The sequence below is a fragment of the Serinus canaria genome, chromosome 1 (genome assembly GCF_022539315.1).
Source record: "Serinus canaria isolate serCan28SL12 chromosome 1, serCan2020, whole genome shotgun sequence".
In the NCBI taxonomy this organism is placed as follows: domain Eukaryota; kingdom Metazoa; phylum Chordata; class Aves; order Passeriformes; family Fringillidae; genus Serinus; species Serinus canaria.
Window position 1 is genome coordinate 47,297,073 of NC_066313.1, and position 17,180 is coordinate 47,314,252.

Below are 17,180 nucleotides of genomic sequence, written 5' to 3' on the forward strand. Positions count from 1 at the left end.
AAATGTATGTTGTTTTTTGAGTCATTCTTGACTGATCTCGGTATAGATTACAGGAGAATAAGATCCTTTACAATTCACCATAGTCAAAAGACCAGACTCCTGATTTCTTCAAGGCTAAGCCACTTTGAACAGAAATAAAGAATAAATTTTTGTTAGTTGACAGCTGAGTTACAGGTCTGACTTGAATGCAAAATATAAAAAAAAATGAGGATTTTTTTCAGATAGATATCGGCAAGTCTTACCATGTAAAAAAAAAAAAAAAAAAAAAGAGGACTGAGTATGCACTGTGTAATAAACACCACTCAACTTTATATAAAATTGATATAAATATAAAGGATTTCATCTTTGATTTCTTCTTCCAGTTAGATAATGTGTATTTTACTTATGGTACCATGGAAGTTGTTATACTGATGTGTTGTGTATTTCTTTGATTAGCATCTAGTCTCCAGTTTTGCTTTGTCAGTGTAGTGAGCTGTTGAGGTGCTCTGTGACAGTTAGACCATGTTGAATTACCCAGAAGTAAATGTGTCTTTTCTACATTTCAGCTTCTCCAGTTGGTAACGGATATATCAAGCCACCTGTCCCTCCTGTTTCTGGTACACAGAGAGAAAGAGGACCCCCAGCCATGCTGCCCATCAGCATTGACCCAGACAGCAAACCTGGGGAATATGTCCTGAAGAGCTTGTTTGTTAACTTCACCACCCTGGCCGAACGCAAGATTCGCATCATCATGGCAGAACCTCTTGTGAGTAAAAGGAAACTCCATGTGGATATATATAAATATCTATATCTATATCTATCTATATCTATATCTATATCTATACTTATATCTATATCTATGTTTTGTGCTTTGAATTTGTTTTAAAAGCAGGCTTGCTTGCTGTGCAGTGAAGAATATTTTGCTTGCAATCTGCGTTGGAGTTTGATAGTGTTTCCCAAACTGTAAGATCTGCTGCTATGGCAATTAGAATGTTGTGGGAGAGGGCAGAGGTATGCAAGATATGCCATAGGGGTGACATGAAAAGGAATTAATATTTAATTTCTGTTTGCAATTGAGAGGCAGAAGGGGTGTCAGCCAGCATAGATTTCACAGCTGGAAGAGCAGTCACTTGAATCAAAATAGATTAGAAAATGCTGAAATATACTTTTGTACATTACAGGTTTTCAGCTAGAACATGAGAATGGCTACCACTTTTAGTTCTGACAGTAGTAGATTTCATAATCTAACAGAGGACTATAGCACTTATTTTCCAAGATATGAAGAAGCGTGCAGCACTTGGGAAAGGAGTTACATTAGAAGGTCTTGCCCAGTGAGAGAGCCATTGTTGTTTGTATTTTTAGGCAAATTTAACACGCAAGTATGTCTGTTACAAGTTTCTTATGTAACTGAACTTCCAGGACTCTGCTCATTTAACTTGAGATTACATTTTATATACATTCTTGCTATTTTGATTAAGGAAGAATATTTCTATAACTTATATTTAGTTCTGATGAGGTAAAAAAACTCCAAGACCTAAAAATAACCAGAAATCTCTACTTCTGTACTAAAAGGGAATTTTAATAAAATCTTAGAATGTTTTTGTTATGAGGTCCAATGTAGAATACTTAGTTCAGCTCCCTATTTGCAGGATATTTTGAAGGGCAGAATTAAATTTTTCTTCATTCTGATGGCATCTGTTTAGCTTTGATTTAGATTCAGTCGCATTTGATGTTTGGAAAGTTTTACCAGGCTTTCATCTGAAACATTAGCTAGATGCAAGATGACAGAGCTACCTTATGTAATTTGGAAATAACACCAAAAAAAGCTTACAGTAAAGAATATTATGACAAAAATCAATTTTTTTTCTTCTTTGATGTGTTCCCTCCAAATCACGAGAAGTAGAATAAACTGACTGTCGTAATGTAGGTCCTTTTAAAAAATAAAATACCAGCAGCTATTTATTACCACCCAGTCTTCATGTAATGCCCAGAGAACATTTTTAAAATTTTACAACAAAATGTGTATAAAATTACTTGACAAGATCAGGAAAACAGCAACAAGACCAGTACTTAGGACATAATTTCCTTGCAGCACCTTTGTTACTCTTAAACATGAACCTCTGCATTTTCATGTAGGATTTCTGGCATGGATTTATTCCCATTTCGCCTTGTGTTAAGATGATTTTGAGTTGCTGTGTGGTAATATGTTGTTTTTTTCACTTTGAGAAACTATTATTATCTGAATGTTGATCTTATTCTAGAGGTTATTCAAAGGAATTTTATTTGGTAAATTCAATGTAGAATGTAGAAATATTAAAAGAGACTGGAATGTCACCTTCCTGTCATGATTTTCAGAATGTATTTTTTACAGGGGTCTGACCATGAGACACTAACAATAATTCAATTACATACTCACATCTCATTAGTACTAATAAAATTTAAAAGCCATGGCATGCTGCTGTTTGAGGTTGGCTGTGACCAATGAGTAAGCAGGATTCTGTAGACATTCAGTCAAAATGATCTTGAAATAATTAGGTTGTAATGAAAGAAGTGACAAGGGAAAATGTCAAAAATTATTCTTGAATAACAACTGAGAATATAAGTCTACCCTTTGGTGAGGTAGCTGCTGGATGTTTAGCAGCTTTGTTCCCACATTTTAATCTACTGATTAGAATTGTGACCAGGAGGTCCCAGGGGTTTGGGAGACGAAGTTTATAAATTGATGGTGAAAAGCTACCTTTTGGCCTTTTTTCACAATAGGAAGTCAGATGGTGAACTCTTTGAAGTTTATGTTCTAATTAAACTCAAGTGTACTTCAAAGGAAGTCAAACATGCACAGTGCTCAACACTGAGCTATTTCTAGTTTGATTTCTCCAAGTCATTACAAGATATGACAGTTTAATTTTTGTAATGAGTGATGAATACTTAGGATATCTTCTAGAGAAGATAAAATGATCTGTTTATAATATTGTTGCCTTTGCATATCTTTTATCGCCAAGTCTAGCTCACATTGAAGCTCTGAAGTTACTATGGTTAAGTTAAATATTTATTGATACCTTTTTTACCTGGATAATTCTTTTGATACACATATTCTGCCTGTTTATACTTTCTGATTATCATTACTGGTTTTTTTGAATTTTTCTCTCAGTTTCTTTGGGTTCCATATGCCCATGTGATGTATCAATCTCTTTGTTTTGTTGTGCACACAGAGCTGAAGTGTAAATTGCAGTGCTCTGACAACTGTGTTGGAAAACCATGTTTGTGTCACACCATGAGTTGCAGATGCTAGAAGGGCACTAGAAAACTTTGCTATTTTCTAGGGCGTCAGTGAAAGGCACAGCAAATCCCACCCCTTCCTGCAGCCCCGTGAGGTCTCATCTGGGATAGCAATATTCCAGTGGGAGAGAAAGCAGAGGGCAATGTCACCCACTCATCCTGCTGCCCTTGCTGGCACCCTAGTATCATTTGACATTTTGGTTACTGGTTCTGGCAGTGATCATCTTAAAAAACACACTCCCCAGTTAATCTATTTTCTAGACATGAATATAATGTCAGCTATCCACTGCTAAGTCTTTAACGAGTTAAAATGGAAAATTTTTGTTTCCAGATTTGACATTTTTTAACTTTGTCTGCAGAATATTTTATTTAAAATTTCAGGTCAAGTTTTCCCCTTTTTAGGATCTTTAATATATTAAAAAACAATTCAGTAATTAAAAGTTCGTAAACATGTTGCTAATTTTTAATGATTAACTGCTCTACCTGCATTGTCAAGTTATATTATTTCAAATTAAAAGTATTTGACATCAGACTTGATTAAAATGGAATGTCCAGTTTAAAAAAGAAAATTCCCATAAATGAAATGTAAATAATATTTTCCTGATAATCTTTAATAATTTCCTAGTTCTTTTCTGTAGGTAATTGTTCTTATTTTTAACAAATAGTAATATTTTCTTCTGCAGACCTTTTTCACAGCTGATTTAATTATTATTTAATTTTTATAAATTTTTATTTTAAATCTTCTCTACATTGCTTCACTTATAAACACACTCTGATATTTTATTACTGCTGATTTTTTTCAAGCAGTGGTGTCCTTGAAATGAAGCTAGAAAGAGGAAGCCAGGGAAATATTCTTGCCAGTTCAAATGAAAGAATATGTATCATAGCTCTGTAAGGAGAAAACCCCAAAACCAGTTTCCTTTTTTAGGACTGTTGATTATCACTTTGGGTAATAATTCATCCTGTGCATACAGAGCAGGCTAATCTTTGAATACTGCTTTCAGCAGTACTTACACACAGCTGTAGACACTGATAAAACATAGGGAGCTACAGGCATTGACAGTTGTTAATGGTTAATTTAGCTGTTGGTAAACTTTCATTATGCTTTTCTCCTGCAAGCATCTTCTTTTACTGAGCTTGTCTAAATTCAGGATCTCTCTGAATACAGAACTCAAGAACAGAATTTACTCATTATAGGATGGGGACTATAAGCATATTCATGTATTTGCATGTCACTTAGGCAGGTTTCATCTCACCATTAGGAAAAAAACCAGAAAGGAGTGATGTGGTTGATACTAGTGTCTTTATTACTTCCATTTCCTTAGAAGCTTGAAGACATTAAAATAGAGATCTATTTCAAGACAGGGCTGGTGATAATAACCTAGAAGACGGTTCAGAGGACTATGAAAAAAGCGAAAGAATAATGCAAATTGCAGAGACTGACCAACCAATATGTATAATGGGACTTGTTTCTGATTAGCTTCAGTCTAGGCTTCACTTTCTCGTGGCAGGAGAAGAATATGCTAAGAACAGACTTGAGAGAAAAGGAAGTAGTTTTTTTTTGTTTTCTAAGGACTGGGCTGTGATAGCTAGGAAGATTTATATAGGCTATGATAATACCAAGCAGTTTTATCCCACTGCTGTAATGCAGAATTTTCTGGTTTGCATGGACTAAAACTCCAGCTGCATCACACCAGGTGACAACTCCTTGGTTGTTACCTGTAATGAGACATATTACTGCTACACGTATTTCACATTTGAAGTCCTCATTAATAGTTTGGCATGTACAAGGACTTTGGCCCCCTGTAGTAGTTACTGTAAGGAACAAGCAATTTCCTGGAAAAGAGGAAAGGCAAGCTGCCTTGCTCTGTTCTAGCTATTCACTCAGGATATGTATGCCCAGACAAATTGACAATTGCACAACTTTATTTGAATACCTTTATGCAAATATATATTGAAAATTTTGTTCTCTTTTCTCATACAAAACCTATCTAGGGTCTTTCCTCTATAAATGCTACAAGCATGATGCCTTCCCATTGTCATCTGTCCCTATCCACCTCTGTGTCACTGAGGGATTATGCCACTAATCATTAATCCAATTCTTTTATTCCACAAGTGTTTGTGCTAGTCAGAACATTGTAAAGCATGTGGCAGTCAATGCCAGCTCTAAGGATGTCATAATTTATAATACCATATTATCTAATGTCTCACAATTCTTTATTTCTACTGTATTATTTATTTAGCATTTAAATTATAGAAATAAATATCATTATAGTAGCTTCTTTAGACCTAGTTGCAACAAATAATGTGTAGCTCATTAAGGATAATTATTCCTAATTATTCTTTCAAGAATTGTCTCTGAAGTACTTAAGATGCTTCCATATGAAATTCTGCCTCCCTTTATTAAACTGTGCTGAGGACTGTTCTCTCACCTCCTCATAAGAAAGTGAAAGCATTTGCACAGCATATTACTTTAGGTACTCAATATGTAACCGGAACATGTATGATCTTTTCAATGCATGGAGCCCCACGGATCTGTTACAGTGGATGTGTAATCTGAATGTGCAAATCTGTGTCAGTCAGTCGTAGGACAGTCTGGAGGACCGAGAACAGTCATTCCCCTCAGGAGAGGGTCTGTCTCCTAGTCCTCCTAGAGGGTGTCAGCTCAGCAGAGTTTCTTTCGTGCAAGTCACTGACTGGATCCTGGGTCAACTCTTTAGACTTGTAGTTGGTCTCAGGATTTTATTCAACTTGTAGCCATACCTAAGGACTTCTCATTGCCCAGAGAAGCTTTACGTGCCCAATCCCTGGAAGTATTCAAGACCAGAACAGAGCAATCTGATCTAGTGGAAGGTGTCCCTGCCCATGCCAGGAGGGTTGGAATTTGATGATCTTTAAGGTCCTTCCAACCCAAACCACTCCATGATTCTATGAATCTGAGTTTGATTTCTGTGTGGATTGTCTCTTCAGTTCTGTTTCCTTTTACTCAGACTTTCCAGCAGCTAACTGCTCCATTTCAAGAAATCAATTAAGCCGAACAATGGTTCAGTCATCACTCTTCCCTCCTTCACTAATCAGTTTTCCTTGGGAGTTCACTGGCTTTCCAAATATAGGCCAGTCCACTGGTGATAAAAAAAGCCCAATCTGTGCCAGATCAGTGTGCTCTTTTCTCTAGCAGAAGGAAAGGCAGCTAAGCCTGGGAAATCTCTTCCATGAAATAAGCAGGCTCTACTCAGGAACTCAAAGGATGCGAAGCAGAAAATCATGGGAAAGATTGGCCTTTTGTACAAAACATGGAGAGCAATTAAATATAACAAAGACAAGTCCAATGGCATAAAGATCCTTCACTTCCCTTTCCTCTTACCACCTCAGATATAATATCTCCCTCCAGTTATCTCAGTCTGTATCTCAGGCTGAGACCTGTAGAAGGGCTAGGGTGGGTAATCTTGAACCTCAGCACAATTATCTTCCAGAAAAACCTGGAAAGGTTTGCATGATTGAAGCAGTGATCATAGATCAGCTATCTTCTGTGTAGTTCAGGGGGACATATTGCAGTATTGAAACACAGAAGTTGAGGGAAAAGAGTATGAAGGATGCAGCTGGGGAAAAAAGAGCTAGAGGAAGAGACAAATGTAGGGTTTCAGAAATAATCGTGGGGAGTGCAGGAGAACAGAGAGAGCATCCAGTATGGTCTGATTCCAACATCCATATGAGACTGAGGGGCAAACTTTATGCCATTTAGCAAGTCAAGAAGGAAACAGACACATTTTTGCATAGACATTGGCATCGTCATTTGCACTTGGATACAGGTCCATAGAACACTCAGGTTTCAGAGTCAGGTGGTGTCAATGGGCACTTTCTCAGTGCTCTCAGAGTTTCCAAGGCTGGGTGTGTGTGCAGAATGCTGCTTGGGACATGAGCAGAGCTCATTCCAGTGGCAGGACTCTGCAGGATGCTCGCTGTCCTTCGGCCTCATTACTGCATGGATACAGTGTTGGAGGATGCATTACTGCATTGGAGGATAGTCAGTGCATGCAATGGTTCAAATCACTACGAGAATTTAACATTGCAAGACAGACTCAATCCAAGGTCACTGAGGCTGTCATACCGCATCACATGTTGGCCAATGCTTGCAAATATAGCAGAGAACCTACCACATGCCCTTAATCACATTTTGTGTCATTTAAGGATATTGGCTATTACCACTCCCAGAAAATGGAAGTCCTACTGCAGTCATTTCAGGCCAATCTTATCACTGAAGTCTGCCATCATGAAGGACAGAAGGCAATCAAATGTACATTTTGGTGGCATTGTTGGCAGATAAGCAGCAGTTCACTAAGGGGGTATCTTCCCATAGCTTCACAACAGCTTCATCCTTTGCATGCTTTCAGAGTGACATTTGAAGTCAATGAGGTAGTGCTTAATTTGTGTGCTCTTTTCTGGGCCTGAATCTGGCATGGCATGCTTTACACATCAGACAGCTTGAATTATGCCATATTTGACCCTGCATATCTGGTGGCATGACAAATATGAGAAAACTTGAAATACTTCACGTAGCTACCTCCCCAAATTGGAGATTCACCCAATAAGGTCTTGTTTCACTAGCTGAGCATGCAACACATGTGGAATCTACAGCTTTTATGGCCAACATGCTTGTAGCAAAAGAACAGTGAAGGCTACATTAGCTCTGCAAGGGCATCTGGCATCCTCCTTGAAGGTCTGTCAAATCACTACCAGTAACCAGTAGGGAAAGGCTTCAGATCAAATAATCTTGGGACACCTCTCATATGGTACAGTTACAGCCTTTGAAATAAATACATAGCCAAGAAAGGTCCAAGTAACAGAATTTCAAAGAAAACTACTGGCAGTAGTTCTCAAGTTCACTTCAGAAATACACTTTCCTCATCTCTTTTTCTGTTCTGTGAAAACAGGTGCACAGTTGGTGACAATAAGTATCCACCTGATGTTAAAGCAGTAGTGGAAATCAGACAGCAGACCATGGCCAGGGTCATTTGCTGTCCTTTATTACCCCTGGCTCTCTGGGTCTTGAGAGAATGTGGTTCCTGTTTGCAGAGATGCCTGCTGTGCTTGGAGCAGCCCTGCAATTACAAACCTAAATTTATTCAAATCAACTGATAAGGGCTTCCTATAGGCTTTATTAAATTAGGTCACATTATTCTGAGTGGGTGACCAGTGGTCAGGGCCCTAAGGGCACTGATAAGCCTTAATGGCCTCCTCTGAGTCTCTCCCACACCTGCCCACAGGCCAGGACCCATTCCCAGGTTTTGGAGCCATTAGTCCCTGTCACAGCAGCCACAACAGTCTCCTGCTCCCACAGCCCTGCCCCCTCCCTGTCAGGGGCCAGGTCACATAGCTGAAAACCCTTAATAAACCTTGATAAGCAGCTGAAACAATATCTCAAATAGCAGTTTCATGGAAAGGTCTTAACATAGACTTGGAAATTTCAATCTCCATCATCATTATAGTTCTTATTGTTACATGGAAATCACTTATCAAACTTTTTCTTAGAGCAGCATGCTTATTCCAGTCTAACAGGCTCATACAGATCTTGGACTCTCATACTGCATCCTATGACACCACTCTTGACTGAGGCCTTATGCATTCCCTACCCTAATAAATTAGGTTCCAATCAACAAAAGTTTATCTTGCTATATTGGAACTTTTTAGGTTGGAATCCCACAAGGCTGTTATGAAATTATGGTGTCAACATGAAGTGCCCACACTTTGACTCCAGGTGGTCTTTTTAAATTATCATACTTACCCATTGTAAAATCTTCCTCTTTCTGTACGCTGTAGTATTGCAATAAATAAAGTCAGAGTAACCAGGTACAGTGTTACAATGCTAACCAGTAGGATCCTGATACACAGAGGATTCTGATGTGTTCATTAAGTTACAATTTTGAAAAAGCTTTCCTGTTAAAAGGAGCTCTGCAAACAAAGCCATGAAAATTTCCTTTCTCACTTGTGCTCGAATGTACCTCAAATCTCAGTAAAGTTATCTTTAGTACAGGTTTCACAAAAGCATGAATTTGAAATATTTATTTAAGGTTTCACAAAGGCATGTCTTTAAAATATATCTTTCAGAGCTGGTCCACTAGTAGTTATCAGCTTTTTGGGGGATTAAAATATTGTAGTAAAAGAAATGTTTCACTTCCTTCGTACAATAAAGCATCTTACTTTGCAATGAAAAATAGAAATGCTGGGAGTAGTAGGTTTGTTGTTTGGATTTGTTGTGGTTTTTTTTGGTTTTTTTTTTTTTTTTTTTTTTTTGGGTTGTTCTTTTTTAGGGCTGTTTTATTTTGTTTTGTTTGTTTGGGGGTTTTTTGGCTTAGTTTGGTTTGGTTTAATTTCATTTTCTGGGGGGTTTTTTGCTGTTACCTGTATATTTCTAACAGCATTTCACTTGTGTTTAAAGTTTGCCACTGTTTATTGTCCACACTGAGTTGAGGGAATATCTTGGAATTTTTGTATTGTTCAGAGTTCTTGAGTTGCTTGCTAAAGACTAGTGAAAGAAAATCGGTTTTGTTTGGTGGGAGTTGGTTTTTATTTTTTTTACGTTCTGTGTTATCTTGGGAAAGCAGCAGTGCTAATTTTCATACTTTGCATCAAATAGCAATCTCTAGTTCAGTGGGTTTGCTTCTTTCTTCAGGGTGCTTGAAATTTACTTCTGTAGAGTATCACTTCTGAAAATCAATTTTTTTTTTTTTTTTTGGCCTGTATTTTTTTCTGACCTATCAGTTACTTCAGACTTACTGAAGTAAGTTATCAGTTACTTCATTCACATGACCAAAATTTATGTGTCCACGTTTTAGTTTTCTTGGTAGACAGTCTAGGTAAAAGATGCCTTTTGCAGAGAATGTGGTAATCAGACAGAAATTAGCCTTCAATAGCTGATGTGCTGACATAGTCTGTCATTGAATCAGAACAATGCCAAAGAGTCAAAGCCAGGGAGTGAGAACCTGTATTTGAAGCTGAACTGATGTTTTCCTGAATTTTTATATTCAGCAGTAAAGGCACATTCTTTTCCACATGAACAAAACAGAAGAGCTGTTACAAAACAATTGCATGAAGAAAGAATAGACTCAGTAATACTGAGCTGGTCTTTTAAAGATGCACCTTTCATTATTTTAGTGCATTAACTGTAATGACAAGTTAGGTTTTTGACTTGAGCTTGTTAAATAATGGCGGTTTTTGAGATGTAGCACATTTTTACATATATTCCATGGCCACTTGAAATATGCTTATTTCCACTTCCATATGAAGTATCATGCACAATTAGTATTTATTTAGCTTTTTTTACTCAATTTTCAACAGTTAAATGAAGTCTGTCACAGTTTTTGTTAACATTTTGTGTATCTGTAATTTTGTCTTATGCTGTTGTGATGTTTCTTTGAAGCTGTACTATTGTATCTTCTTTATTATGTTTGCCTTTAGAATTTCCAGTTGCTGGATGCTTAGAATTTGAAAGGTTAATGAGGGAAATCTCCTTTATTTTACTCTCTCTGTACCGTGGTCTCTGACACAGTTTCTTAAAAGTGTCTAACAGCTAATTGATGCTAAGAGAAGTCAAAGATTCTGTTGTCATCCACTGAAGAGGCAGTTTATATGTTTATGCATGAGGACCTGCTGACTTGCAAAGAATGGTTAATGAAAACAGGACACTAATTTGCCTGTTTCATTGAACTTGCAGGTGGGAGACAGTTGGGAGGCTATCAGAGTAAACAGATTATCCTTTTCAGTCAAAAAGCTTGGCTCTCTTAATTGCTTAGGTATAAATTAATTAAACTCTTTGAGGTGGTGGTGGGAATTTAAAAAGGTATATAAGTGAAAAAAATCACTTCCTGAGAAGTTCAGAGCTATTTTGTGTACAAGAGTTTTTTGTGTGTGACCAAAGACTGTTCCATATCCAATTTTGAAAGGGCCAAGCAGAAGTAAATGCTCCCAAGTTCAGCTCAATGGAGCTGCTCAGTGCAGGATCAGCACAGATCCATTCTGGGAAGGAGAAGGCCAGAGCACACAGATGGAGTGGAGGACATGGGTTGCCCATCACATGAGACCAGGCCTGACAGTGATACCTTCTCCTGGTTTTGTATGTATGAAATAATCAAGGCAAAAAAAAAAAAGTTGACACGTTTGAGAGCAGACCTTTTCCTACAAACAGCAATTCTCTTTCCTGCTGGAAGGTGAATAAGACAGAGATGTTCATCTGGGGGAGAGGGGGCCAATGGGCTGATTCATCATAAGAAGACAGAATCACTTTTGGGGATTTTTGGGCTCTTAAGATTGTGCTTACATGTATCTTCCATATATTGTAGCTGTAGTAGTTGAATGTGCTCTATGTCTGCTCCATTTTCTGTGAAAAGGTCTGTTCTTCTTTCTGTTCGGTGTGTCTTCCACCCCAGCAGAGCTCTCAGTAGAGGATGTCTGGCTGCTTTTTAGTGTGCAATGCAAAAGTTAAAATTTGTGTAAAAATATCCTTTCACCATGGTTTTAGGAGGGAAAAAAAAGGGTTTTATCTCAATCAGTAACACAGTAGCCTGTCACAGTTCAGTAGGAAAAACAGGCCTGATGGTTGCTGAGATTAGAAATAGCTTTAAGGGGCATTATATGTCATTATAACATGGTGACATAGTGAAGCCTAATAGGCACTACAACATCCTTTTGTTTTTATGTTTCCCTGAACACTCAGTTCTGCAACAGGTGGCTATTCCTGTGTAAATATACCCAATTATATTTGTGTAGCAGCCCTGAAAAAGCCTTAATATATTAACCATTAAAAGTCACTGACAGTCTTTGGAGAAATGTTTTTGAGTGCCCGTGTGAATAGAGGGTTTGAATAATATGTTGTCTTTTAGGTAATTTATAAATATTATATTTAGATGATGCACACAAATATGATAAAATATACATTTTCCATTGCATAGTTAAGATATTCTGTATTATTATATTCTATTTGTGTTTTCCCAAAAGCAATGAGAGAGAGGAAGGAAATTAAGTTTTAGTTGAGCATTTTGTTTTGTAGGCACTAGTGACACAAAACATTTAGATTTTTTTATTGAGAAACAATGGTTTCAAATATTAAATTCCTTTTCTATTTAGCTCTAACATGTTTATATCATGGGAGTTATCAGCATGAACAAATACAGAGTACAGAATTGAAGGCAGCACTTCAAACAAGAAATAAGGATGTTTAGTTTAGTGATTAAAAATTGAAATGTTAATTTTAGAAGAATAGATTCTCAATAGTTTCTAACATTTTTTGACAGTTCAACAAGCTATTGATATTATTCAAAATTAATTTAATTCCTTATTCATATTCTGTTGTTGTAGGCTTTGGCTCCAAATTCAGCCAAACTGTTCATCTAAGATTTGGAAGACATTTTTGTAGAATGTAGTACATCAACAGAGACTCAGATAAGTCAACTTATATTTTAAAAAGGCCTCTTTGCCATTCCTGAGTTGGGTGGGCAAGAAAATAAATTGAAGTAAAATTGTACCACGAGGCTAGAAAACAGTTTTAGGATTTTATGAAAACTAATTAAGTGTATCTCCAGGTTAAATAGAATACTATGGAATCTATTGCCTAGAGACAGTTTCATATTATTACTCATTTTAACCTTTCTTTGCAAGTCCTGAACCTGTGGTTTGCAGTCAAGACACCTACCATGAGTATAAATGTCTTTTATGTAGTATCTGCCATAGCAACACTGCTGAAAATACTGCATGAAATGAAATTGTGAGATTTGTAAGGATATTGGAACTAAGCAAATAGAATAGGCAAGTTGTTTACAGTAGATGAAAATAAATTATCTATTGCATAAAGAAAAATTGCAGGTACTTGAAGTACCTGCATATAAGTGACTGCCCTTTGAATTTACTCAGTAATGTCTCCCTGACACGGTCAGTTGTTACTCTTATCATTAATGTATTCATGCTTTTATATTTTAGGAGTGCTTAAACAACAAAACCCCAAGCACATTTCTATCTGGCCCTTCATCTTTATTCAGTTCTTTATCTGTTCAGCACTCAGCATTTAAGAAGTAATAACTTCTGTGCTGAATGGTCTCAAACCCCCAAACCCCACGTACAATCTTATATGGCTGTTGGCAGTCACTGCAGGGATACAATGGGTGGCTCTGGTGTGGGCACCCCATTCTCAGGAGTGGGAGGATATGTGTAAGACTTTTGTCTCCATGGGGTCCTGCAGTGGCTGCAGGTAGCACCAGTGGCAGAACTGTCCTAGGAAGGAGTCAAGGGAGAAGCAGCAGCAGCAGCATCCCCAACGGGAGCATGATGAAGAGGCAGAGACGGCTGCAGCAGCAGCTGCTGCCTGGCAAGAGTGTAAGCAGCAGGAACAGCAGTAGGTGCAGGATGGGATGAAGGGAGGAAGAAGGCCTCAACAGAAGCCCTAAACCAGAGATCTTGAGAAGTTATGGCAGCAGAAGCCTTCCTGGATTTTGGCAGTTCTCCATCCCAGCTGCCTTCTGCTGCCACCAAGGCTGCTGCATGGCCTGTGAATGGTTCCTTTAGGTCAGTGCACTGTGGCTGGGGAAGCCCTGGTGTAGCACCTGTAGGAGGGCACATGATGGCTTGTATTGCTTTGTCAAATGGAGGCATCTTCTTTAACTCAGGGCTGCATCCCCTGGGGAATGTCATCATCAGAAGATGAAGTATCTGAGAGGTGTATGTGCTTCCCCAGATAGGTTACAGGTGATGAGGACATTTTCAGGATTGCAATTCCTATCTCAGATTCCCAGAGCACGGTTTGTCTTGTTTAATTGTGTCCCCCTTAGAGACAGCACGTGATGAGGAATCCCACACCTAATTTCTGCCTGAAACTGCTCTCTGAAAGCCAAGTACTGCAGTGTTGGTCATGGAAACACAAAGCTTCTGAATGCTGAAGCCCTTTCTGTTGAAATAGATGTTTATCTATGGTAACACAAGTCTTCTGAACAGGATCATAAATTTCTTGATTAAAGAGATAAAAAAAGGGGGTGTTGATTTTCTTTTCCTAAACAGCAGTTAATTCTTAGTATGTTGATTTGTCCATCACCCATGAAAACAAGAATCCATTTCCTTTCAAATAAGTTGAGCACTACTTTTGAAAGTTTATCTGTTGTCCTTTTCAGTGAAAAGCAATAGACAAAAGAAGCGTTGTCCTCCTGTGAGACACAACTAGGCAGGGTAGAACCAACTTACTGATTGAGGAGGAGAATTGTGGTGGGGTGATTTTTCTCAGGGTTATAAAGTTTTTTATGCAGATGTTCATCACCAATAATCTGTCATAAAGTTGTAATTAATATCTCTTGTGCCCATAATGTAACCTGGTGGATTCCTTTTAGATATTGGAGAAAACAATGAAAGATATTGGTGGCTGTTCTGGGTAAATCAGTGACTCAGTAGAAAACATTTTGTTGATTTTTGTATTTGCTAGGTAGTCAGGGGATACTGCAGTCACCCCACAGTTGGCCTCCTTGCCAGCTGGCATTACAAGTGGATCAGCATAATTAATTTCAAAACCAGTCAGCAGATTATACCAGGCAACATTTGCTTCTGAAAGAAACATGAAATAATAGAAATCTTTGGTCCAGCTCAAGTCTCTCCATTTCCTTATCTCATCAGCTTTACAGATTTCTTTATTTTATATCTGTTATCCCCTGGCAGGCATGGTATTTTGCCTACTACATTAACAGATGCTGATGAGTGTAATAGTTTGTTGAAAGCTGAACACAAAATCTCATTCTGAGCTGGTGGGAGAGCCCCAGTCTTGCAGCTGTAGGGGAAGAAAGAGTCATGATTTATAGAAGAATAAGGCACTGGCACATTGCAGACACCAGAAACAGTAGTGTAATTCACAGCAGAATTGTGATGGTGACAAGTGATGTGTTTTTCAGAATGTCATCTGCCCTCATGTGTTGTTTGTTTTCATTGTGGCGTAGGAGATTCATGTTTTGTGTACTGCTGCATGCATCTAGAATATTGGCCTGTGCACTTCTCCATGTCTCAGTAGTTCAGCCTGCTTGACAAAGAAGCCATGCAGATGAATGGGTGTTCACACATGGTTCCTCTGAGTTGGACAGTTCTCCTTGGCTTTCCCAGTTACTCTGAGAATATAACCTGAAAATTTGCTTCCATTCTGAAAATACCTTTTTTAATTCTTTTAGTGATAATTTTCCCCACAATTGTCTTAAAAATAAACTCTATGGTCTTTGATTCTTCTAAGACCACCTTTCTTTCAGTATGCCCTGCATGATGCATTATATCTATGGTTATGTTTGTATTGCCTGGTAGTTTTATAACAAGAAGGGACATCATGTAACAGAATCACAGAATCACAAGGTTGGAAGGATCTTCAAGATCATCAAGTCCAACCCATGCCCTAACACCTCAACTGAGCTATGGCACTGAGTGCCACATCCAGTCTTATTTTAAACACATCCAGGGATGGTGACTCCACCACCTCCCCGGGCAGACCATTCCAGTACTTTATCATCTTTCCATTAAAAACTTTTTCCTAATATGCAGCCTGTATTTCCCTTGGCACAGCTTGAGATGGTGTCCTCTGGTTCTGTTGCTGCCTGCTGAAAGAGACCCAACCCCCACCTGACTACAACCACCTTTCAGGAAGTTGTGGAGAGGGATAAGGTCACCTCTGAGTCTCCTTTTCTCCTAAATAGAGCCCCTTGGTTATGTATTTGAGGAAACACTAGGTGCTTTTTAGGATGTTGTAAGAATTTATCATTGGTGTGAGCACAAACTCAGATGTAATGAATGGCCAACCCTTCTCTTTCATGAAAAGACACTCAAATCACTCAAGACAGTCTGTCAGTATTGGCTGATGCATGTGCAGAAGCCTCCTTTGCATATGCAGCAGTTGTCCTGGTATCTCCAGGATCAGAACAGGAGGCACATAATGTGAGTAAAAGATCTAGCAGAAAAAAAAATAGTAGAATATGATAGTATTGAGCTTAAGTAATGCATATTTAATATATTTTCTTTCAGGAGAAGCCACTGACCAAATCTCTGCAACGAGGAGAAGATCCCCAGTTTGATCAAGTAAGACACTTGAAATTACATTATTTCCATTCCTAGGCTAAAAAAGGAGTAGATTGGAAGGCATTCTGGAATCCTTTTACTGTTGCATACAGCAAAAGTAAAATTTCTTGATGTTCTTTGGGTAGATAAATGATAAATGCTTGCCTAACCATTCTTGGATATAAATTGGAAGAATTTTTCCTCTGTTTCCAAGGTCAGAATTTTTCTGCCATAGAACTTGTTCCTTTTGTAGGTGTATTAGGCACATGCATTGTTTCTGGTCTGTTTCCCCTGGGGATCTTGAAGCAAAATTTGTATCTTTTCAAATCATGTGGTTTTTGAAACAGGTGTGTGGCTCCCAATCTTTCTTTTATGAGGTTCCTTTTATAGTTAATATGAGGGCCTATAGAATGATGGTTTTTGCCATCAGTCTCATCAGTCTGGTTTGCCTCTGTCGCTGTGACTCAGCATGACTTATGTGTGTGTTGCCCTTCAGATAGGCTGAGCCAACTTGGCTGTGTTTAAAATTGAGTATAAGTTCAACTGTCAGGATTAATTTTACATACATATTATTTTCCTTCTTCTGAGAAGAATGTTACACTCAAATGGGAAAGTAAAACAAATTGATGCAAACCTTGTGATACTGTTCCTGCAGTGCATTAAACAAACTCATAATGGGTGGCCATGATTTGATTAAATATTTATGGTTTAGGAAATTTTGGCCCTTTAAAAGAAAGAATTGGAAGACTTATGCTTCTTCTAGTAATTGGTAAATAGACAGAAAATTGAGTAATTAAGTCAACATCATTTAATGGGAGCAGCAAAAGCTTCCTAGAGTGAAACAACTGTGCATTTACTGCTGTAGTAAT

At 38.0% G+C, this 17,180-nt stretch overlaps 1 protein-coding gene across 6 annotated transcripts in view; it reads left to right on the forward strand.

Moving 5' to 3' along the window:
- FRY (FRY microtubule binding protein) overlaps positions 1–17,180 on the forward strand; it is a 224,273-nt gene that overhangs the window by 94,559 nt on the left and 112,534 nt on the right. For all 6 annotated transcript variants that reach the window (XM_050978471.1, XM_050978466.1, XM_050978479.1 and 3 more), the window contains 2 exons: positions 546–745; positions 16,279–16,332. In XM_050978471.1, the coding sequence (XP_050834428.1) occupies positions 626–745; positions 16,279–16,332 (174 nt within the window). In that variant the 5' untranslated portion in view covers positions 546–625. The remainder of the gene's footprint in view (positions 1–545; positions 746–16,278; positions 16,333–17,180) is intronic.